Genomic DNA, 23,769 nt, shown 5'->3' on the forward strand with positions numbered 1-23,769 from the left:
TGAAATAAATATCGAGTCCCGAGTACTAGTGGATCCGGGAAGTAGAGAAGAAGAAAGATATTACACAGTTCTCATCTCAATCCTATTTTGTGTTTTGATGTCCATTTTAAATTTCGATATATCGCAGCCGCAAAACTCATCCAAAGATTAGCATATACTTAGAGCGAATAGGTAGATATATATATGTGCATCATGAGTTTCTATTTAGGTACTTGATTTCACGTAGCTCTAGAATTATGTAATTCTATCAAAGAAAGCTAAATGTTCAAAGAAAGGTTCAAGGGGAGGTCCAAACAAACACCAAACAAACAAATCAGTAAAGATAGCACCGTATAGACAAAGAGTAAAGGTCCAGAAAGACAAAAACAAATTAAAATTAAAATGTCATCGCACTGACAAAAGAAGATGAGCAGAATCTCAGATAAGCGTAAAATCCCAGACAACAAATATTACGGGTTCAAACCCCGTCAATCAAACAAAGAAGGAGGGTCGATGGAAAGAGAATTGATGGAAAGAGAATCGAGAGAAAGAGAATTGAATAGAAAGAAAATTGAATAGAAAGAGAATTGAATAGATAAACAGTGAAAGTCTATAGAAACACTAATCAGTCCAGGGAGATCGGATGGAATGAACAACCCTCACGGGTAGTATTCCAATTTAAAAATCCGCAAGGTTGTTGTCGGTGGCAACTCCCAAAGCATGATCAAATCCCTCCATTAAGGCATCAAAATTCTGGGCAGTTGGCTCTTGTACCCAGATGTTGGTCAGATCATCAAGATTGAGGTACCCTTGGCTTTGGTGTTGAATTGTTGGGTGTGGTGGTGGAGGTGGATGTGGAGGAGGAGATGGAATCGCCAGACTACTGCTGCGATGAATAGCTGGGTTACGGATATGCTCAGTATTATCACCAACCATAGCTGACCTCTTGCGGCGGCGAACAACATCTTCAGGTTTCCGAGGTGTATACTTATACCCAGGGTGCTTTACGTGGTGCTCTCGTGCAGATTTTGCGGCCAAATCCTTTTCTAGATTAGCAATATGAGCATATTTACTTGAAGAAGTGATTGTTTTAATTCACCTTGTAATGCTCTCTAATCTTAGGGTCAAGCTCTCGCCACCGTTGCCCGACAATCCGCGCTACAACGTAAATTGTCAATAAAATAATCAAAAGGCCCAAAACGAACACATATTATCAGATTCTGAAGGATAAATGAGCAACAAAAAACCTACAAACATCGTTGTTCCCAATCCCCGGGTATTTCTGGCGAACAGCCTTCATCTCTGTGTTGCGATAGATTATAAAACTATCCGCATCCATATTAAGCATCTCAAATCATTCGAAGGATTATACCAATAAACTTACGCATTCATAGGACGAGGAACATGCTCTAATAAATTCTTCTTGGTAACTCGACTCACGCCTTGCGCTGACAGCTGTGGATCCACAAAATTTCCATGGCCTTGGTAAATTGTTTCTGCAGAAGTGACAGTAGAGTCATAAACGAAGACCAGATCACCCTCATTGGTCTTAACACAAGGATAACCGTTTATATGGTTGGTTTTTTCTAAAACAGTAAATGTTTGGGGCCCATGGTCATCACTTTCTTTCCCTGGCCCTCGTTGGTCCAGAGATAAAACCTTAACTCTCAGGATATGGCCGTCTGATCCAGTGAAATCGAAAGAAGGAGGGTCACGGCGAGGTTTAAGTCCTGCCAATCTATCTAAAGCGGTCTTTTCATTTGAATTGGCAAAGCTCTGATTGATATGACCCATAGCTTCTTCGAGCATCTGTTCTGGCCGAAGAGTAGAGCTATTCTTCGGACGCAACCCAGGCTTTTGGAGGCCTGGAAACATGGAACCTCTTTATCGATGAACTGATAGGGTGGTAAGAGTAGAAAAAGCTCAGAGATGGGCGGCTAACAGAATAAGATGTTTCAAAGAGGTGACCGGAATAGTAAAGATCGAAGAAATTACGGGCGTGGTTGATATACGTCGAAATAGGTTTGATTTATATATATATGTTATAAATGGCAGAAAATGTTAGGTGATTAGAAATTGAACGATTTCTAGAAGGAAGTCAGTCAGATTTGAGTCTCTGTGAGCGAAATCGAGAGCAGTACCAGTTTAATCGTGGCTGTCGACCGACTACATATGAGCTGAGTAAAAGGCGCACGTAATCTGAGAGTCGGTCCTCTTGAATGCTGTTATCTCCTGAGCTTGAGCTTCTAGTATGTAGCTACGTAGGTGTTATATATATGTTGAGAACTTGAAAGTATTTCAAGGTGCGGTCCGTGTCCATGGTTGTTGTGAACAAAGAGAAGAGGCCCCTTGGTGAAATCCAAGCGAACTGGGTTAGGGCCCATTGAATGAAACATTGAATAAAGATAATTTAGCACTGTATAAGTAGCCAAGTTATAACGAGGCTACAGGGATGTTTGTTAACTATTTATCTTGCTTAGAAGACAGTACTAGTACACGTAACCTATTTATCTATTCGATCTGAAACTCTCCACAAAACATTCTGTAGAGACGTTCTCAACCCACAGTACCCCCGACCAACTCCATTAGCGAGTGAGCCTGAAGACTCAAATCAGACGCTCTTGTGGCTCTTGGATCGAGTGAAACAGAATAATTGCATATTCTGGAACACGCATATGGTGCACTGGTTGGTCTACGTAAATGTATATCAATATTAATTTAGTACATGTATTAATTGAGACTTGTATTACTCAGAAAAACTATCCCCACAAATTAAAGCTCTTATAATAACATGATTTATGCAAGATAGTTAAGACAGTAAAATACCAATAGAATTGGATATCAGTACAAAATTAATTTTCAACTATGTAATTGTACATGCCGGTACTTTGTTTGGGAACATCTGGTATGGTATGCGGTTGCTAGCGCTAAACCCTTGCATCAATCAATAAGAGGCACATGCAGGTACCACTAGTCCACCATTTCTTTCCCTTATAAATTTTTTAACGTGTGAACACTAGGCTCGTCCCAACCCGTCTGCTTTCATACTTTGGGTACTTGATTATGTGAACACATGTACATCGACATAAACACATATATATGAGTACGTTTCCTACTCTTACAATCAATTATGAAATCGGAATAGAGAAAAACTGCGATTCTTCACTGAGAACCTCTCTCCAAAGGTGCCAGGTTTCGGATATAATCGTTCCATGAGTGCATGATGGAATTTCACTTCTACTGGCAACAATTCTGTTATTCTGATTTTTATAACTATCGCGTATCATCTACAACAACATTGACTGCAGGCGGTTTCCTACGCCCCTAAACGTCTCGCGCGGCATTGAAAGTCTGACCATCAATAGAAAATTTTTTGAAACGCTAAGTTACCTATATATGTGGTATCATTTAAAAGCCTTCTCGCGGACTTAATAAACCCATTATTCCTCAGGCTAGTAATTAGCTATAGTGCTCATCGACATATCGTAAAAAGAGGACAACCCATCGGTTATATATTCAAGACGGTGGTCAATGATTGGTTCATCAAAGGAACCGGCCACTAGTATATATAGTACTCTATGAAAAAGATTAGCGGATTTGATCGTTATATACACTGGGAGCGGGCCCAGCACACCTACCATACACCAAGAGAAGTGCGGGAAACGAGCATATAAATACTGGGCCTAGAGTATATTTTTTATCAATATAATTCTTATTCCTTCAATTAAGCCCCAGGGCCTCAAGACCCTTTTAATATCTTAGAGAAATTAACATTACCTATAAGTCACAGGAAAAAATAGGATAAGGCCCATCAGCTCCATATCACCCTCTTCTCGTCCCGTACCTATCGTTGAGACAGCCTTCATAGTTTTTCGATACTGAGTTGATAATGGCCAAACGATATTCATGAGGTCTCCACTGGATGGATCGAGGGATCCGGGAGTTTGCCAAAAGGCCAAGTACATATATGTAGTAAGCTGAGTTGATCTGATGCCTGAATTCCTCCCATTCTATCGGCTAGCTATGTTATACGGCTTTCCCCAAGGTACAGCGCATGTAGACTAGAACTCCTAAAATTGTGGCTGCATACCTGAATCAATTAAAAAAAAATTTAAAAAAATTAGCGGATATTAAACTCGGTGTCCCATATTCACCCAGCCCCAACTTCTAAGAGAAGGTAACGCACAAGTTAACAGATGTGCGGTAAAAACTACATATGATTAATTAAATCCCCTATGATCTAGATCTTCTGATAATAGCATTCATTGACAACAAGAAGAAGCTATTCCTGAGTTGAACAGCTCCATCAGCTTTAACCGCTGTGCACGTGCCGGAGTTGACTGGGCCACAACCTGGGAGTACTAGAGCGTATTTGACAACTGTCGATTCCGACAATTGACAGTTCGCCGGCTGCAATAGCGGTTTGCCGAACCGTCAATTTTGATTGATGAGGGTATCGGCACATGGTACCGGAACTTGGAGCTGGACTCTATCAATGCGCAAAAGGCCTTATGTCTCGATCTCGTCACCACTGATAATGGTCGAGATCTAGTAAATAATTTGAGAGTTCGTGAAGCATAATGTCAATTTTGCGACCCGCAACTGTCAAAGCCGAACAGTCAATTGTCGAAATCGACAGTTGTCAAATACGCTCTACTCCAGCTCATCATTTAGGACATTCGAGCTCCAAAAACGCATGTAATGCATACGACAAAAGGCCAAACACTTTTAGGGGGCTATCATGATCTGTTAGGTGCCTCCGTGCATGTATGTATACATGTAGTCTATGTTCCCTGACCAGCTGAGGTCATTAATGCCGTGGGCCAGAGCTAGAGTAGATGATTCCAGTTTAAACCCCTGATTATCTGAGTGGCCGATGGGAGAATCTACACCAATCAGGTTACCGGAAAATTGAGCTGGAGTCTTTTCGCAAATTCGTGGTTTCGAGAAACAAAATAGATCTGTAAACTGGCTTCCTAGTTAAGGTTTTTCATAAGCCTGGGTCGCTTCTAGAAACTCGGTTCCTGGGCTCCGCCCAAATTTAGTTTTGGATGGTGTCTGGGCCGAGTGATGATCCCATGAAGCAGAAGCCCTTGGACCTAGCGCCTGCACCCCAGTGACGACACACACCCCCGGTAGCACACGCACCAATCACAACAATGCCGTTAGCAACCTACCCCGCCAAGCACCCTCCCCCGGGAGTCTCCTTCATTAGCTAAGCAGCGCAACCCGATTCCCGAGGTTGAAAGGGATTTGATTTTCCGTGGGCATCGATACAATCACGAGCCCCTCCAAACCTCTTGGAAACGCCGCTCGCCGCACTTCACCTCTTCTTCCTCCTTTCCCATCCCATCTTGCCTGGGAATTTATAAGGAACCTCACCTATCCCTGCGGAATTCAATTCGCCTCTGGCAACTCATATCTAGATACACCTTACTACTCCATCAACTCCACTCACTCTATCATGTCCGCCTCAATTCTCTCGCGCACAGCCCTGCGCGCCTCCTCTTCGGTCTTCCGCCCCACCGCCGTCCGCACTCTTGCCTCCGTAGCAACATCACAGAGCGCCCCCGCCGAGAAGAAAGCCAATATCAAGAAGTTTGAGATTTACCGATGGAACCCCGATACGCCTGAGAAGAAGCCGTTCATGCAGACATACGAGCTCGACCTCAATCAGACCGGACCCATGGTGCTGGATGCGCTCATTAGGTTGAAGAATGAGGTTGATCCTACATTGACCTTCAGACGAAGCTGCAGAGAGGGTATTTGCGGGAGTTGTGCCATGAACATCCAGGGTAGCAACACCCTGGCCTGTCTATGTAAGTTTAACCACCACCCCCGGGCCACCCCGGCCAGGAACGAGTGATAGCTAATGAGTTTAGGCCGCATTGATACTTCGTCCAGCGCTCCCGTCAAGATCTACCCGCTCCCCCACACATACATCGTCAAGGATCTAGTGCCCGACTTGACACAGTTCTACAAGCAATACAAGTCCATCAAGCCGTACTTGCAGCGCAAGACTGCTACCGAGGACGGAAAGGAGAACCGCCAATCCATTGCTGACCGTAAGAAGCTCGATGGATTGTACGAGTGCATTTTGTGCGCCTGCTGCGCTACCTCTTGCCCATCATACTGGTAAGTTTCTCCCCCCCCCCCCTTTTTTTTCTCCAGTTAGATACTAACGCAACTGTTAGGTGGAACTCATCTGACTACCTCGGACCCGCTGTTCTCCTTCAATCCTACCGTTGGATCGCCGATTCAAGAGACGAGTTCAAGGCCGAGAGGAAGATGGCTTTGGAGAACGAGATGAGTTTGTACAGATGTCACACCATCATGAACTGCGCTAAGACTTGTCCCAAGGGTCTGAACCCGGGTCAGGCCATTGCTAACGTAAATCCACTCACTTCCCCGTACCTATAGCTTGGTGGATGCTAACTATTGTGAACAGATCAAGAAGGAAATGGCGTTCGGTTCATAGCTATGACGACGTGTAGATTTGGTTTTGGCGCTTGGGAGCGATGGGCGGTAGTGCTGTCTTTTTTTACCTGAATGCTATTAAACGCATGGCTCAAGAATCAAGGGCTTAAAAAACAAAAAGGACCGGCTATTATTGTTATTAAACAGAGGGGACTGCGATTCCACGAACCTTTTTTCTTTTTTTTTCCCTGTATATGGGTGGATGAATAGGGCAGGATAGCCGGATGTAACAACCCAGTTAATGTCATGTTTCTTTCCTTCTTTAGAGCAATCGAGTGCGCTTTATATTTGGACCTCTTTTTTTTCTTTTTCTTACTATTTTTGGTTTCCTTCACCATTTTGCACTCGTCTGTTTCGTTTCGTTTCACAGCCATCCATGTGCGTATCCTAGCGAAGAAAAATAGAGAAAAAAAATTAAAAGACATCACAACGGCAAGTTCTACAGCATAGTTAGATAAAAAGAGCCCCCCATTTTTTGATTTTTTCCCTTTGCAACTTCACATTTCAATACACATGCCTGCTTGCTTATTCTTTACACTCAAAAAATTCTATATTCCCATCGGAGTGAGGTGGGTGTCCGAAAAAAAGCTATCACCACATAAACCCTTTAGGCCTTTCCGGCAGCGATAATTCCTATCACACAATTAGTTGCCATTAACTCGGGCACACGATGAGAATAACGTACTCTCAACATCAGCAATGCTCTGCTGCAGAATCTGCTGGAGGGCCTTAGGGTTCTCGAGCTCCTTCTTGACCTTGGCAATCAAGGTCTCAGCGAGCTCCTTCTGCTCGCGCTGCTTAACCTGAGCCTCGTAGCGGACCCAGGAGTCGAGGACTGACTTAGCCTCGGACACGAAGGTGGTTTTCTGTTCGAGCTCAAAGGCCTTGGCCTCGAGTTGAGCAGTTTCCTATCCCTCCCATCAGCAAATCCATCCATTCAATATATGTCCCCCCCCCCCCCAAAATCCTTCCATATCCATCTCAATTCATCCATTGAATCCCTGCCCCATGTATCCCCACTCAGTACGCACCTTGGAAACCGCGAACAAGTCCCTTGTAACCTCCACAACAGTTCCCATCTGCCCAACGCTATCAATTCTGTCCTTCACAGCCTGGGTGTGGTCCGCTCTGGCGCTGTTCAAGATGTCCCTAATCTTGGCGACCTGTGTGTCGGCCCATTCCTTGTAGAGAGGTCCTCCGTACTTGGCGATCGCGGTGAAGACACTCAACAGACAGAAGGCGACGATGGTCTCCTCATTGACGACGTAGAGTTCGTTAGAGATGGCCCAGATGCTGACACCGGCGGCCGAGGAGAGAATGGCGGTCTTGCTGATGAGGGAGTTGCCGGGGAGCGAGTCGAGGATCGATTGGGCCTTTGTCTTTGGGTCCACAGAAGCCGGGGGAGTGGTGGACTGGAAGCGGACGGATGGGGCGGCCACGGTCAAACGGGGGAGGAGGGAGGTGGTGGGTCGGAGGCGTGCAGCACCTGTGCGGGGTTTGGGGGTTAATATCCACATTCTGCTTCCATCGGCGGGGGTGCGGGAGGCTTACCCGAGAGAGATTTGGCCAACCGCATAGACATTGTGGATCAGTAACGGGGGGGTGAGACAATTGCTTGTTGAGGGGAGATGAGGAGGTTTTTTGCTACGGCGATGGTTGATTTTGTTTTCCGGGTGATGAAACGACGTCGGGAATTGTCGCCGCCCGAGAATTATCAAATCAGGCTTGGGGTGGAGGGTTCAGGGTTAGGGTGGGTGTGCAGGGGTGAAGAAGTCCACTTGTTTCCGAGGTTATTGGGATTATCACTCGGCCGAAGGCACTGAAAGGACAATTCCTGCAATATATATACGGCAACAGTGAAAATTCTATAGAAAGAGCATCATTGATACCAGCAGCACAGCCCATTCAGTCATCAGCGTTCCATATTTAATTGAGGAATTTTTACATGTTCGGAGGCAGGCATGGAGATCGATCTAAACCACCGAAAAAACAGACTGAGATTAAGGAAATCGTAGACTTAGTGGTAATAATAAACCTGATAAAGAGAAAATTCTGAGGCTATATCAAGCGCATATGGCTTCTTTTCCATTAATACCAAGCAAGAGCCCTGTTTACGATGTCCGGTCAGATCGTGACTAGTTACCGTGACTTTCTATGATGTAAATTTATCGATTCTTTTCATCTATGTAAGAATTATCCCACCTGCGCAGTTCCCAGACATGTCCCAGCATCAACTTGCATTATGTGCAACGAAGACCGCCAATACATCTATACTTCCCTCGTCCCAGCGAACGAGATAACAAGTAGTGAAAGACGCAGCAGTGACTGGTAGTCACCAATTAAGAGAAGTTCTCCCTCAACGAAAGAAAATTAAGAACGAGTAAAATATGCCTGACCCTAGCTTTTCATTTAGTCCTTATTGTCCCTTCCGAGAGTAAAATCAGATCCATAATAAATATCTCATCGACACGCCTTCATACCCATCTATAAGTTTCTAGTGAGCATTGTCCAGGGGAAAGTCCAAAGCAATAGCTGCTTTCTCTCCCCTGTATTTTCTCATGTTCAAATCTTTGGGCCACTCACCCACCCAAACTGCCACAGGTCTGTATAAATAGTAAAAGAGATATAAAATAAAATAAAACGTACCGCCCGGAGACTGAAAAGGGAAGGTTAGATTCGACTATACATCTTCGAAATCTGCCTCCTCATCTGAGTCATCCTCCTCCTCTTCTGGCTCTGCCAGTTTTTGCTTCTTTTGCGCCGGCGCAGTTGAAGAATCATCATCCGAATCGTCTGCACTCTTGGTGCCCCCATTTCCATTCCCATTCTTTGAGAGGACAGCTGCGGCAGCTGCCACTGGCGGGGTTGCGGCATTACTATTAACGACGTCTTCGAATGCGTCTTCTTCCTCTTCATCATCGTCATCATCGTCTTCTTCTTCCTGTTCTTCCGCTTCCTCTTTCGCCTTTTGTGCGGCAAGTGCAGCGTAGTATTCCGCGATTGCTGTAGGTTGTCAATATAATTCTAACATAAGACACAGAGATAGAGAAGATAGTACCATCTGCCTGTACCCCATTCGCCCCTTCCGCTGCAGCCGCCTTCTTCTCCTCCTCTTCTCTTGATTTTGCAGCAATTCCAATTCCGTCCAGCGCCCTAGCCTCTTTTTCGGCGGCTTCTTTCGCACCTGCCGTAGTAATGGCTGTAGGGTCAACTGTAGACTGTGTATGCCATACCGGCAGTGCGTTCTTCTCGGCCTGCATCTGCTTCTTGGCTTGCTCTGCCGCCAACTCTGCGGCGGTTTTGTCGGAGGTGGAGGTAATGTTGATCTCGAGAGATGTCGTTGCATTGGCACGAGAAGTTGATGTTGATTTGCCACTGTTTGCCGGAATCGAAGAGAGCTGGTTCTTGTCGCGGGGTACGGGTACGGAGTTTGCAATAGCAGTATCAAAGTCGTTTCTAAAGATTCACTGTTAAGAACCCCCATAAAGGTGCGAAAGGGTGAATGTGCGCAGAGATACATACGCCGGGACCACCACATCATCAATCATTTTCAACAGCTCGATGATTTTCTTCATCTGTTCCATCAATCTCCCTAAGCGCTCCTGACTCGTCTTTACTTCAACACTATCATCATCGTCTACCAATCCTGTAGAGCACCGGTCGCACACAAACATCCCGTCATCGTCCCTATCCAGTGATACTGCATCGAGTACCGAGAACCGCTTTTGACAGCGCGGACACACATATCCCTTTGTGTCGGCATCCTTGTTCATTTTCTTCTCTACCTCTTTCACAACGCCATGCATTCGAAATTTGCACGCATCTATTGTCCCCCGAAATTCAACGTAGTAGTAGGTACGGTTCACCGGGCGCTGTTGTCCCTCCTTGGTCTCGGGACGGGTATGTCTACATTCTTCAGCTACCCTGGAGCCACTCGGAATCTCTGGGAAACATACACATTGAGCATGCGATCTTCTTTTAACTTTCCGCAAAGCTTGTGAAGATCCTTTGTCTGCAGGCCAAGTAGTCTCGCCAGCTCATCGTCGCGGACTCTACAGAAATCAGTAATTTACTCCCCCGAAACCCCCCGTAGCTATACTCAGTGGACATACGCGTTGTGTATCATGAGCGCATCCACGACCAAAATATGCTTCGTATCATAGAACGCGCGCGCAACGCATTTGACAAGCGATTTCGCGGTATCCATCGCGACCAGTTTCGAGTATTGGTTTTGTTTAGGGCTGCGTGGTATGTGGTGAGGGTAATCAAGCGAGCGAGTAGACAGGTGACAGCTTCTTTATTCTATTTCTATTTCGTTCAGGAGAATGGCGTACGTGATGGGCGATGTATGTCGACGGCTAAGGTATGGGGGCTGTATCTGTGTCTGGGAGAAGAGTTGTGTCGAGTCGAGAGGCTCTGTTGGTTGTTACGGGTGTCCGCGTCGCTGGGCCCGGAAAAAAGAAATGACGAATAAGGACCTCCGGGTTCTGGATCTGTGTTGTGGTTTTCTATTTTTTTCAAACGGGGGAGATCCCTGTCTGCATATGTACGTAGGCACACTTCTATGATGTGCGAATAATGGAGGGTGTGAGGGGCTAGCTTCAGCTTTTGTTTGTGTCAGAAATATTTGTTTCCTTTGTTTGCGGGATCGATCACGAGTGCTTCCATGATCGCACAATGCGGGCTGCCTCTCTGCATCGTCCTTTGCTGTCCACAGCCTGATAGTCAAACAGCGCACTGCTGGCCAAACATGACGTGCGCCTTAGTGTATGTTTATTGCATCTACATAAAGCTTCGGCCCTAAGTTTTGAGTGCCTCCTTAACGGATCGGTGGATACACGTGGTAACAAATAAGGATTTGGAGACCGAGTGATATCTGATGAAGTATCGATAGTTCCTGGCTGATAAACGAATAATTTAGAGTACCTACACTGACATGATCATATAACAATCATCACAAGAACGGAAGCTGCCAATCACATCAGGCAAAACATTAGATTGGTATTTACTCTCTCCCATATCATAAGAACTGGAAAACTCAGATAACACTACGTCGTACGTGATTACTTCTAAAAAAGAAAATCCTGTGGTGATACTCTCAATGCCAACAAATCGTGGTCAAAGTCCAAGTAAGTCCAGGCTTGAAAAGAACAAAAGAATTCCTAGAAATGTTACGACAATAAAAGTAGTACTTGAGATAAAGTCCTGACAGCACAAAAACTCCAACAGCGGCAAGATTCAATTTTTGGGAAAAGAAAAGGAAGTAAAAAGAAAACCTATAAAAGTACTAAAAAAGATTTTTAGAGTAAAACTACAAGGGCGACAAAGGTTAAAGTGGAAAAAATAATATGACGAAAAGCGAGATGGAAGAAGAGAGAGAAAAAAAAGAAAAAAAAAGAGAAAAAAAAACCTCCTGGCCCTAGACAAACCCTCGTTTTTCAATCAAGATCGTTCTGTAAATCCTTCATAAGACAAAGGAAATGTGAGTATAAAAGGAATAGGCGAAAAGAGATTCCCCCAGATACAAATGAGAAACACCCAGTGTAGAAGAAAGATTGTGATCTTTTTAGCCTTAGCCTCTGAAAGTTCCGCTTATCGTTTGGTAACTTTCATGAGTGGTAGAAAATGGAGACATTTACTCATTTCGAGGTCTCTTGTTGGGGTGAGGATTGTGGGAATCCCACTGTCCTTGGTTTCCACCCTGTGGTCCTCCAGGGAAAAACGCCGGGTTGAAATGAGGCGCTGGAAAGCCACCAGGTCCTGCTGCAGTTGGATAGGTGGTAAGTGAACGCGCACCGGTTTGGAATCCTTGACTGTTATACATACCCATACCGGTAGGGTTGAAACCGCCCATTCCCATTGGATTGAACATCGCGCCCATGTCGCCGCCGCCCATCTGGCCACCCATGGCTCCACCCATCCCACCCATGTTGTTTCCCATTCCCATACCGCCGCCCATGTTACCGCCCATACCTGGCATTCCTCCTGCCATCATACCGTTGGGTCCCATACCCCTACCACCACGCATACCACCTGCACCTCTCATCTGGTTCATACCGCCACGAGGAGGGAAATTGCCCCCACCCTGAAAATTTCCGCCGCCAAATTGCTGCATAGGCATTCCCTGTGCGCCAAAGCCGGTCATCGGGGCTTGGAACCCTTGCTGCGGGGAGCCTTGCGGAGCTCCAACGGGTCCACCGAAACCACCGCCGCCGCGATTACCCATAAATCCTCCACCTCCCATGTTTCCACGGGCACCTCCAAATCCTCCACGGTTACCACCTCTAAAGTTTCCACCTCCTCCTGCGTTCATACCTCCACCTGTATTCATACTTACGGGGGGCATGTTCGGAGGGGCAGAATGTCCTGAACGGTCATTACCGGCGCCGCTGCTGCCACTTCCTCCTCTACCACCCTGGAACCCATCACGAGGCCTGTCACGCTGAGGAGCATCTTTGGGAAGAGTGCGGAATGGATTAACAGCAGGATTTGTATATGAGACAGTATGACGCTTGCCCATGTAAGCTGGTTGATTCCCACCAGCCTCGATTTTGAGCTTGACGGCGGCCGCTGCTTGGGGTGAGGTAAATTCGACGAAGGCGACCCTAATAAAGAGAGATGAATGTCAGTGTGATAATTATAAATAAAGGCTTTCGGGGTCGTAACATACCCCTTAGATTTTCCATTCACTTTGTGCTCGCTAAAAGTAATGTCTTTGAGTTCCTCCTCACAGCCACACTGGTTAACCCAACCACGAATGTCATCATCAGTAGTCCACCAATGCAAGTCAGCGATATACAAGGCGCTGGTTGCCGTTGGGTCATATGGCCTGTCGTCTGGGACCTTTCTTTTTTGCTTCTGCTGGGTACTCTCCTCTTCTTTCACGTTATTTGAATTACCGGAGTTATCACCATCACCAGCGGCAGAGCCCATGTTCGTATCCTCACCAGTAGGCTCAGTTTTAACTTCGGTTGAATCGCCCTGGTTACCAGGATCATCGAGTAGTAACTCATCATCCTCCTTCTTGAACGCTGTAGTGGGTTCATCGGGATTGAGGTCCCCATAGATATCGATGTCGAAATCGTCGGCCATTTTGATATGGGTGAATTCACGAGATATGTGCGAAGTATAGACTGCTTTGTTTTTTTTAGGTGATTTGCTCTGCTTCCAAATTTCTCTTTTTCTTGCTCTGTCAAGGAACAAGTTACAGGAGGGTCTGTACAATTCATCTCGTAAATCAGCTTCCAAGAAGACATTGCAAGGTGAAATAGGCAGATTTCAGCATAGAAAGTAAAACAACGCGTAAGAATGAAGACAAAGTCTAGCAAAGCAGAGCGAGCAAAGAACAGGGGAGTAAAAGGAAGGCCAAACGCCAGAAAATAAAAGCAAAATCTCGCTGTCAAAATCCACGCCCAGGCTGGGTTCACCGCAACCCAAGCCTATACAGAACAAAAAGGGTGGTGATACGTACACTGCCGAAAGTGTGAATACTAGCTTGCTTCTGTCTATATCTCTCTCTCTCGTAGCACAGGATAGTCTTTTGCTCACTCGCTTGCTTGTTACACCAAGAAATGATCTTTATATCCCCAGCAAAAATGATTGTTTTCCCTCACAGGCGAGGATACAAGACTTGTCAGTGTGCTGCACCAGCGACAACAAGAGAATAAAGAAACAGAATGTCGTCTCAGTTCAAAAACAGAAGAGAAATAATTTGTCCACAATCAGAGCCCGATAGTACTCGATGATACGAGTCTTGAGTGGGAAGGCTGGTGAAGCTGGAGTGAGTCGCGTCTTCCTGGATCGATTGATGGAAGATAACGAATAGAAGTTACAAATCAAGGAAGGAGATGGATGAAGAGAAACCTTAAGGAGGAGGGGGGGACAAGGAGTGGGTGAGCAGATGGGAAAGGAGGTTGAAATGGGAGTACGCGAGCAAAGAGACGCACGCAGCTGGGGGAAAGAACGGGTGAAGGAGGGTGACGAAGATCCGGGTTTGACCAGGCTGGGAAAGCTATGCACCCTAAACCCTTCTTGGTACGTTTTGCCCGCCACCGTCAACTGTGTCACCACCCAAACAGCATCCAAAAAAAGCCATGGAAACGCTACATAGTATTAGTCGGCGTGATTTGCGTGTGTAGTTACCGGCATTTCCATTGAATATTATCAATTTGTATTGCTGTTCCCTGCATGCATGAAAACAAAATAGTATACATACATGTACATACACGTTTGTTGTTTTCATGCGATGACATGACAGAAACTCTAAATGATTGCCTGATGAGGTTATCCGTCGTCTCCAAATTAATGAGGGAGGGTCTATGTCTTCGAGGGTTTCACTCTGCACTACATGTAAAGTAGGTATTTACTTTACAGTGTGCATTATATAAGCTCTGAGGTTTCTATTAGAGCTGTCACGTACAGCAGGCTCTTTATTTCTCCATAAATCTATACAGCAGATTAAAACGTAGCTAAATGCTCATTGTAGGCACGAGCCCCTGATCATGATCAATAAATATAGAATATACAAGTAATTTCAAGTATATACATGTATCTAATATAGATAGCAGGGTGTGAAAGTTAATATTCAGGACAACTTAAGCTTTTTGCTCTGGGCTTCTGTTTTATGAGCTTCTACAAATTGCTGTTGAGTCGAACATGTAATGTAGAGTGCATTCGCCATAACAAGGTGTAATTGCGGTTCGCAGAATGCCTCATCTGATATTTGATATCTCTATAGATTACAGCTTAGTGGTTGATCAGAGCAAACGCTAACGGACAAAACTTGACAACTGCAGGCATTTGTCTCAAAAACTATCTGCCAAGATATGGCAAGTTAGGCACCCTATTTTAAGGGTTCTGGTGGGAATCGACCACGTTTTCACGAGATTATTATCGAGAAGCGTATGTGCATGCCTATCAAAAGCGGAGGCTCTAATTCAAAAAAGATGTTTAAAAAGAATAATGTATTTACTAAGAGACAACCCAAATCTTATGGCCCAATGGTATTGCTATTCTAAAAGATTTACATCGATGGCCGCTTTTGACTGCCACCGCGTTGTGACTGAATTGTGGGTGAGCTACCCTACTCGCACGAGTGAACTAATCGTCCCGCTTGTGGTAGTTGACTGAGTCGTTCCAGCTAATTCCAGAAGTCAGCAACAGCTTTGAAGCATCGTAATCAATCATTGGCGAGTTCTTACAAGATTGTCTATAATCATTAGCACTTTTCAACAGAATATGAAACTAGAGACAGAGAACTAACCTTATCACCATCACCCCAAAAGTAGTTCTTGGACCTGATGTTCTGGTAAGGGTATTCAGCACGCTCCTCAAGGGCAGGCATGTGTTTCCAGTGCTCCCAATGTTCGTTCCAAAGATTGTAGGCGTTGATAGAACTGAGGACTAGGCATGGTGGAACAACACTGTATTTGTATCAAGGATGATTGAGTCAAAATCATTCAATCTCTGCTATATGTCGCTTTTTTGAAATGGGGCTGAGGTAAGACAAACTAGAGGGAGATCTTGCGCCAGAGTTCTGGATATATGTCAGTAGACTTCATCGATTAGTATCATATTGAGGAAACGAACCACTTGATTCAGCGGCATGGTGCTTGACAGCTTCTCTTTCCTTGACAAAGGTACTTTCAGTTGCCTTGGAAGTCTCGGAAGCGAATCTTCTGGCCTGGAGAGCAATACGCGATTGCTGTGGCCTTGCGATAACGCGGGCGGTTGCGCGGGCGAGGGTCTGAGTGGAGAGCATTATGATTGTTTGAGTTCGGAACAGAAACGTTGAGGGGAAAATCTGGCCGAGGATGGCGTGGGGCGATGGGGTGAGGTTTTCAAGATTGTGATTCGGACTATATTATATAATAAATGTGTCATGGTCTAACCGATGACGGCATCGGCGCTCCGGGGTAGTGGAAGAGGAACTCAGTATTACATAAATATTCTAAGAGTAAGAAACAGTACTGAAGGTTCTCGGTGAAAAATTCTTTAGCTAGAAAATTTGAATAATATTTCTAGTGTTGTGAAACACGTATGTAGCTTAGAACGTGTGATATCATAAAGATGTCGCGTCTCCTCATGACTTCCGCCCCCCCAAGCCTAGAAAACACTGTAACCAAGTGGTACCTAACCATTCTTTGTAAAACCAAAGTCAAGAAAATAGAGTAATGAGTTTACGAATAACAACATGGAATGGTAAGTAATTCTTTTAAACCTAAGGAATCTAGTTTACTGACTGCGCAATGGTCTTGCTACAGTCAATGGTATTCGGTGAGGAAAATTGACCAAAGATTCTGAGGCAAATCTGATTTCAATTCCCAGAAATCCATTTTCACACCACCCGTGGTTTGGCAAGACCTTCCAAGTATGTTTTCTTCAATATCAAACAGCATGTTTCTCATTCTTATCAAGTGTGTGACTTTCCATGAATTAGGCAATGTTCGACACCTTAGAAGCCGATATCGTCTGCATCCAGGAGCTTAGAATACAAAAGAAAGATCTTAAGGATGACATGGTCCTAGTTCCGGGCTGGGATTGCTTCTGTACGTTTCCCAAGCATAAGAAAGGTATGATCTGGTGTAGATGTGTTTCTTTAACGAGAACCGTTGTTGAAGCCCAACACGGAGCTATGCAGGCTATAGCGGTGTAGCAATCTATACCCGTCAATCAAAATGCAATCCCGTGAACGCCGAGGAAGGCATAACTGGAATTCTCGTACCCCCTGGTCGCGACGGAATGACATACTTATCCTTGCCATCGTCTGAGAGCATTGGTGGTTATCCCAAGCTTTCGCCCGAGGAAGCTACCTTACTTGATAGTGAAGGCCGATGTCTTATCTTAGACTTTGGGGCATTCATCCTAATCGGTTTATATTGTCCAGCGGATACGGACCCAGCTAGGGACGATATCCGTATTGCGTTCGCTGCGGTAGTGGATGAACGGATTCGAAACTTGATAGAGGTTGAAAAGCGGAGAGTAATAGTCGTTGGAGATATGAACATTGCGAGAGATGAGATTGATAATGCCGCTGCAAAGGAAATTATGATGGAATCTAATTTAGACAATTACAAAGACACGCCAACACGCCAAATTCTTCACAATTTGTTGGAGCCACATACTAATGGTGTCATGGTCGACCTTTGTAGAGAGTTCTTCCCAGAAAGGCGTGGGATGTACACGTGTAAGTCATATTTTGCTCAAACCTGGCGATTTTTGAGGCCGAAGACTTCTTCGAGCGCTGTTTCCGACAATATGATATCAAATTCGAGGGGTTTCTAATGACATTTATCGGCGGATATCATTGCTAACCAACTCATAGGTTGGTCTGTTAAAGAAAACGCAAGGTCAGTTATAAAGCTTCGGGGAATTGGTATTGCGAGATACTGAGCACCCAGCCTCCAAAACACAGATATTCCTATTATTATCATATCCACCTTGAAGTGAAGTGAGCTCCAGAAAGTATTGTTATCAAAATCTAACGCCTTTATGTTTCTTCTAGGCCAGGAAACTACGGTATTAACACATCTGAATAACACATCGTACAACTGCTGAAGGTTTACCATGTCTATAGGGAAGCGCATAGACTATGTATTATGTTCTTCAGACATGAGAACATGGTTTAAAGAAGCAAATATACAAGAGGGTTTGATGGTAGTGACTTACGTCTCGTTTTAAATCTCTTCATAAAGCTAATTCTACTCAGGGTTCCGATCACTGCCCAGTCTATGGAGTAATCAGTGAGAAAATAATCGTCGGGGAACGTGAGCAATATCTTCTTGATATTGTAAACCCCCCTGGCCTTTTTGTTGATGGAAAGCGCCTGCCTCATAAAACCGCCCCGAAGTTAAAGCTATCTGCACAAGCATCTAGTGAGTATGCTACGAGGCAGAATATACGGGACATGTTTTCAAAAGTTGCGGCCCAACCAAGCTCCAGTCTCCAAGCGAAAAAAGCTCTTAATACTCATCCACTCTCAAACACGCTCGGAACATCCTTTGCGACTATTAGCGGATCCACGCAATATGACCCAGCGATTTCAGCGCCTTTAGGCACTACGAGAGAGCTTTCTAGTTTTCATAAAAGCCTGCCATTAGTCGGGCCGCCAGCAAAACGGCAAAAAATCGTTCCATCGGGCCCACCCGGGAAGAAACCCGTTAACGCGACCCCTAAGAAATCTCATGGCCAGCAGAGCTTAGTGAGTTTCTTTAAAAAGCAAACATCTACACAGGAGAGTTCAACTACGTCATCTGAACCTTCGTCGAGTCGGCAAAGTCCTAAAGGCCCATCCGCTTCGATTTCGAGAACCAACATCGACGCCGAATTGCAGGATGTAGATTCGACCCAAGATTCATACATAGATGAGGCATTGACAGAGAGTGGGCTCATAATGCCATTTCAAGAGGGGGAAGGCGCATTTCCTTTTGTTGATCCCATCGAATCTAAGGAAAAATGGTCACAATTATTCACAAGGCCTGCTGTGCCGAGATGTGAGGCACATAACGAGCCTTGTATCAGGTTAATAACCAAGAAACCTGGCCCAAATGTCGGTAGAGCGTTTTGGATGTGTTCGAGGTAAGGGTTTCCTCTTCTTTATAATTTATAATTTCTTATAATAATGAATGCATTGATTAGACCACTTGGGCCTAGTGGGAGCAAGCTCACTAGTGGCCAGGCAGGAGAATGGAGATGCAATTTTTTCAAGTGGAGTAGTGATAAACCTAAAGTTTAGATCGCCCCTTGAGTATTCCCCCGTATTCTAGGTGGGAATACGCCCAACGAATAGTAATTAAAAAGGAAGATTTACAACACTGTACGGATAGAGATACTCTCTATAATGGGCATATCTCACCATTCTGGGCTATAAATATAGAGTTAATTGTCGCATTAATTATTTATCCCATATGTCAATTAGCGTCCAAATAATTGGTATATCCGCTTGATGGATTCCGGAAATTTTTTTTTGTTAAAATATCTGTAGATTCAAATACTACTACATAGGTCTTTGTCGTCAACTATATAGTTAATCACCTTTGAAGCCGGGAGCATCTGTAATTCATATTCGAGTGGGTACAATTATATTTACTTAGGATTCTAGTCTTAACAAGAATTTAGGAAACGGTGATGGTTCACCACCGTGGTCTGCAACCTACAACAACCGATGGTACAAACGGCCGGAAAATCTATTTGATATTCCAGCCAATGCCGGAGAAATCGCTGAGTTTCTGGATAAACATCAAATATAATGTAGCATAAACACATGACCTGATGTCTTTTTCTACTGGGGTTTTACGGTGACGCTTGCGAGATCGGAATCATCGAGTGATATCCTATGATCCGGCACTAATTAATACTTTTGGGGCTTACTAGACTGGTATCAGTTGCGACACCAGGGCTCATCATATAATTCAGAGATGTAATCTTTGATCATATTTACAAGTAAATATTGTCATCAAGCCACAACGGTATCCAGCTTCTTTCCCTGGCTCCATTCCAGCGGCTTCGGGGTCATATAGCTCTTTACGACCTCGTCTGTGATAGCCTTCTTCCTTTCTTGGAATGCGGCAACAAACCCTTGTAGCTCTTTAACACATCTTGCCTTTAGCTCGCCCGTGAGTAATTCGCCTTTAAGATAACTTTGTCGGATGGATTCGAGCTCCTCATCGTCTTCAAGGAAGAATGTAAGGTATTGGAATGACACATCAACGTCAGGATTGCCACCAAACTTGCGTTGTTCTTCGGTAGTGGTTTGTCCTCCGGAGAAAGCGTACTTATTAATCTTCTTTTTACTGTGCAGAGTAGATCACAGGTTAGCACTCGGTTGGAATCAGGAGAGAGGGGAGGAATACATGGCGTTCATGGTATCATTCATGAATATAGCACTGGTATCGATTGATGCGCTCATCTTGCTTCCAGGGCCTCCGAGGGCAGGAAAGAACTGAGCATGAATCAAAGAAGGTTTTTGGTATTTAAGTCTACCTGCTACATCCCGAGTGAGGCGGAAGTATGGGTCTTGGTCGATGGCGCATGGAATCAAGGAAGGGATGTCTTTGACTTTACTGAAATCTTCCCCAAAAATGTGAGGGAATGTTGTGGCGAAAGCTGTAGAGGCTTGAATAGCTGTGAAGTGAAGCTTTCCAATGTTGTCACTACTCATCTTAATTAACATATACTTTCTAATTAGGGAAGGACGAGAGAGTTACATATCGGTGAAACCGAAAGTGGCTTTACTTTGGTTTGCTGTGATACACCGAGAGACCTTGACGACGTTCTCATAGAAGGCTCCTCCCATGAAATCCAAGTCGGAAAAGATAAAGGTCTTCTTTACGTCAAATCCAACAGCAATGATATCCCTAGCGTTATTTCGAGAGAAGCCCTTGACGTCTGCAATAGTGAGGTTCTGTTTGAACAAGAATTTCTCATCATCTGTCATCATGATGACCAGAGGAACGTTAAAGACGTCTTGTAGCCACCTAATAATTGCCCAGGTCAGCGCAGCAAAAACCAAACATTCCTAGTGTGTAATTACTTCGTAAACATGAAAGGAATCATATGACCCAAATGCATGCTCTCACTACTAGGCCCCCTCCCAGTGTATAGGAAGAATGGTTTCCCTTGCTCAAATCTATCGAGAATTTTCTCCAAATCTCTATGTGAGAAGAACATTCCTCTCCTCAGAAATATATGAGGTTTGTGGCCGGTGAGTTTCTCAAATCGTTCCAAAAGCTCGGGTGAGATACGACGGGTACCAAAATCTTTAATAAGCTTTTCATAATCAATCGCCAGGACCTTGCCATCAACTACAGCGCCCTTAACGTCGAAGGGGTCAATCTTCTGTTCCTGGCTAGCAGGAACTTCGGTAGAGACAGGAACTTCTTTGGATGTCGTAGGGAGAGCATTAGGCTCTAGAGTTGGGGGCTGAGGATCGTTTGTAGCCATCTTTTAAAAACGAGCCACTTGGTATTTGGAGTATTGTTGAAAAGAGGGGACGTATCCAGTGGATCTGTTTATTCGTATGACTGTTTTAGATTAAGCATCAACGGTTAAACTATTTTGGCGGGGTGCATGTGGCTGAGAGCATCGAGGGGCATCTCTACCAGCCACGGCTAGCCCCCAAATCCAGGTCACATGACCCATAGTATTGTCAGTGCTCGTAGATCATGGCTACTAGACTCCACCAATCAGGTTACCAGAGAGCTGGAATCCTCTTAAAGCAGTGATATAGAGTACCGATATTTCTGGGTTATACGCCCATGAGCTTAAAGCAAAGTGGTGGGAGAAAAGTCAAAGGAAACTGGTATTCTCGTGACTTAAGCAAATCAGCAAGCATTTTCTACCAGTACTTTGCTTTAAGCCCATGGGCGTATAACCCAGAAATGTCGGTAATCCAATCCATTGTGAGAATTTAACTAGAGTTGCGAATCAAGCTTTGCCCGCCGCGCGCCGAGGTCATATTTGTCATCGCACATTTACACAATCACCCCTAACCCAAACGTGGCCTTTACCCTACCAAGTTCAGGCACACCTGAAGACTAGAGCTAGCTAAGAGCATCTCCGGAATTATCCTTTTAACGACACGATTGAATTTCTGGACCCCTCGCGGGCTTATCTTAGGAGTTTCTCCTTCAGATTCAAACAGTTCAAAAAAAATAAACATGCAGCAATCCGGCTTTCGTTCGGCGCCTGTTTCAAAAGCGTTCCTCTTTACTCTTGTCGCAACTTCTCTTTTGGCCTCAATCGTTGATGTCAAGCATTACTTCCATATCCAAATTGTACCACATCTTTGGGTCTATAGACAGCTATGGCGCGTATTGATATGGCAGGTGTGTTCCTGCTTTTAAGCCCCTTCCCATGGTCACCTGAGTCGGACCTGACAGTTATCCGCAGACATGCTATGCCAACGCCGGTGAGCTCTTATTTGCCTCCCTAGTAATCTATCACCTCCGTACCATCGAGCGCCTTTTCGGCACGCGCAAATTCTCCTCCTTTCTTGTCTACTCCTTCATTGCAACTTCGGTCATAGCACCTATTCTCCTTGCGCTTATCTTCCGGCCCTTCACAGCATGGCATATGAACTATCTCCCTCCAGGGCCAACACCAATCATCTTCGCTGCGCTCGCTCAATACCACGCCAGTATTCCTGGCATCTACAAATTTAAATTACTCACTACGAGCTCCTCTGCCGACGGCGATGCCGATGCTCCCGGCATCACATTGTCTGACAAATTTTACGTTTACTTCCTGTCTGCTCAACTGGCACTCTGCCAGCCTCCTGGATCCATGCTTTCTGCTGCTGTAGGATGGGTTGTTGGTTATGCATGGAGAATGGATCTTTTGCCGAAGAGTAAGTGGAGATTGCCGAGTTGGCTGTTTACAGATAGCCAAGCTGGCGAGTTTGAAACTTTAAGGAGAAGGTTGAGGGACCAAGACGGAGTGACGACAGGGGCAGCCCAGACAGCTGTGCCCACAGCACCAAGACCTTTGGTGAGGCAAGTTTTGGATCAGTTCAGGGGTTCATTTTAAATGGTAGTGGCGAGTTACGAGTTTAATGGAGAGTAATTTTAGACACAGATCGGTGTATAGTATTAGACGCTTCAAATGGATCTGTACAAAACTTTGAATCTATTTATGTGTGATCTGGAGTTGACACTCGCCATTCTGGTCCATTGCGTACAATTCTACATGTTTGCATATATCCTGAATTTATTTAAGGGTCAAATAGGCCTAAAAACTACAGGCATTGTTTAACCATTATTCTTCTGGGTTTGTGGGATGAATTAATCGATTTCACTCCTCTTCGAGGCTGTTTATAAAACTTAGAACCAGCTAAAATTACCCCGACCCTAGTCCCAAATCGAATACTTTAATAATTTTACAATTAAGTCGAGTTCGAATACTTAATACCTCAGGATCTTTAGGCCCGTTTGAGAGCCGTTCAAAACAGAGTTATTGGGGCTTAAGGCTCCGTTCTGAGAAAATGGGTTGTGTTTGGAGACCCATTTTGCGGGCCATGAAAACGCAAGTTTCCAATAAGCATGCGCAACTAGGACCTACTTTTTCGCTTAAAACTCCGTTTCGTGAAATTTCTCCGTATCACAACCATTAACGGAGGATGGTTGGGCGTTGTTTTCTACTGAAGCCAGCTCCCAAACGGGCCCTTATAAACACAAAGACGTTAATCGATCATTAATCAAGTATTGCTAAGTGTAGTGTAACTCCGGATGCAGATCCAGTATGATGAAGGTATCAAAATTCACGTAGAATATTTACAAAAACATGTATGTGCATAAATTACATGTGTGATCGAACACT

The 23,769-nt window shown here is 44.8% G+C and overlaps 9 protein-coding genes across 9 annotated transcripts; 3 read left to right on the forward strand and 6 right to left on the reverse strand.

Moving 5' to 3' along the window:
* Positions 1 to 657: 657 nt before the first annotated feature.
* LAJ45_06764 (uncharacterized protein) lies at positions 658 to 1,788 on the reverse strand (the record flags this gene model as incomplete). The annotated part of the gene is made up of 4 exons (XM_046116326.1): positions 658 to 1,020; positions 1,079 to 1,137; positions 1,231 to 1,304; positions 1,364 to 1,788. The coding sequence occupies 4 exons, from the start codon at positions 1,786 to 1,788 to the stop codon at positions 658 to 660; spliced, it is 921 nt and encodes a 306-aa protein (XP_045970529.1).
* A 3,655-nt stretch (positions 1,789 to 5,443) lies between these two features.
* On the forward strand, positions 5,444 to 6,457 carry LAJ45_06765 (uncharacterized protein; the record flags this gene model as incomplete). Its single annotated transcript, XM_046116327.1, has 4 exons — positions 5,444 to 5,798; positions 5,862 to 6,114; positions 6,174 to 6,369; positions 6,428 to 6,457. The coding sequence occupies 4 exons, from the start codon at positions 5,444 to 5,446 to the stop codon at positions 6,455 to 6,457; spliced, it is 834 nt and encodes a 277-aa protein (XP_045970530.1).
* A 606-nt stretch (positions 6,458 to 7,063) lies between these two features.
* LAJ45_06766 (uncharacterized protein) lies at positions 7,064 to 8,038 on the reverse strand (the record flags this gene model as incomplete). The annotated part of the gene is made up of 4 exons (XM_046116328.1): positions 7,064 to 7,089; positions 7,142 to 7,364; positions 7,488 to 7,942; positions 8,008 to 8,038. 4 exons carry the CDS (start codon positions 8,036 to 8,038, stop codon positions 7,064 to 7,066), a joined length of 735 nt encoding a protein of 244 aa, XP_045970531.1.
* Positions 8,039 to 9,136: 1,098 nt separating this feature from the next.
* Positions 9,137 to 10,663, reverse strand: LAJ45_06767 (uncharacterized protein; the record flags this gene model as incomplete). Its single annotated transcript, XM_046116329.1, has 5 exons — positions 9,137 to 9,459; positions 9,515 to 9,912; positions 9,979 to 10,362; positions 10,413 to 10,508; positions 10,569 to 10,663. 5 exons carry the CDS (start codon positions 10,661 to 10,663, stop codon positions 9,137 to 9,139), a joined length of 1,296 nt encoding a protein of 431 aa, XP_045970532.1.
* A 1,428-nt stretch (positions 10,664 to 12,091) lies between these two features.
* On the reverse strand, positions 12,092 to 13,548 carry LAJ45_06768 (uncharacterized protein; the record flags this gene model as incomplete). Its single annotated transcript, XM_046116330.1, has 3 exons — positions 12,092 to 12,219; positions 12,283 to 13,061; positions 13,127 to 13,548. The coding sequence occupies 3 exons, from the start codon at positions 13,546 to 13,548 to the stop codon at positions 12,092 to 12,094; spliced, it is 1,329 nt and encodes a 442-aa protein (XP_045970533.1).
* A 2,007-nt stretch (positions 13,549 to 15,555) lies between these two features.
* On the reverse strand, positions 15,556 to 16,216 carry LAJ45_06769 (uncharacterized protein; the record flags this gene model as incomplete). Its single annotated transcript, XM_046116331.1, has 5 exons — positions 15,556 to 15,595; positions 15,657 to 15,664; positions 15,719 to 15,878; positions 15,967 to 15,991; positions 16,045 to 16,216. The coding sequence occupies 5 exons, from the start codon at positions 16,214 to 16,216 to the stop codon at positions 15,556 to 15,558; spliced, it is 405 nt and encodes a 134-aa protein (XP_045970534.1).
* Positions 16,217 to 16,628: 412 nt separating this feature from the next.
* Positions 16,629 to 19,189, forward strand: LAJ45_06770 (uncharacterized protein; the record flags this gene model as incomplete). Its single annotated transcript, XM_046116332.1, has 11 exons — positions 16,629 to 16,656; positions 16,719 to 16,731; positions 16,783 to 16,825; positions 16,895 to 17,027; positions 17,096 to 17,641; positions 17,780 to 17,804; positions 17,870 to 17,905; positions 17,960 to 17,973; positions 18,032 to 18,111; positions 18,164 to 19,032; positions 19,093 to 19,189. The coding sequence occupies 11 exons, from the start codon at positions 16,629 to 16,631 to the stop codon at positions 19,187 to 19,189; spliced, it is 1,884 nt and encodes a 627-aa protein (XP_045970535.1).
* A 720-nt stretch (positions 19,190 to 19,909) lies between these two features.
* On the reverse strand, positions 19,910 to 21,396 carry LAJ45_06771 (uncharacterized protein; the record flags this gene model as incomplete). The annotated part of the gene is made up of 4 exons (XM_046116333.1): positions 19,910 to 20,246; positions 20,307 to 20,606; positions 20,661 to 20,930; positions 20,987 to 21,396. 4 exons carry the CDS (start codon positions 21,394 to 21,396, stop codon positions 19,910 to 19,912), a joined length of 1,317 nt encoding a protein of 438 aa, XP_045970536.1.
* Positions 21,397 to 22,112: 716 nt separating this feature from the next.
* LAJ45_06772 (uncharacterized protein) lies at positions 22,113 to 22,980 on the forward strand (the record flags this gene model as incomplete). The annotated part of the gene is made up of 3 exons (XM_046116334.1): positions 22,113 to 22,280; positions 22,345 to 22,363; positions 22,520 to 22,980. 3 exons carry the CDS (start codon positions 22,113 to 22,115, stop codon positions 22,978 to 22,980), a joined length of 648 nt encoding a protein of 215 aa, XP_045970537.1.
* Between the last annotated feature and the right edge of the window lie 789 nt (positions 22,981 to 23,769).

This window comes from Morchella importuna, assembly GCF_003444635.1.
Source record: "Morchella importuna strain M04M26 chromosome Unknown Morimp01GS020, whole genome shotgun sequence".
In the NCBI taxonomy this organism is placed as follows: Eukaryota; Fungi; Ascomycota; class Pezizomycetes; order Pezizales; family Morchellaceae; genus Morchella; species Morchella importuna.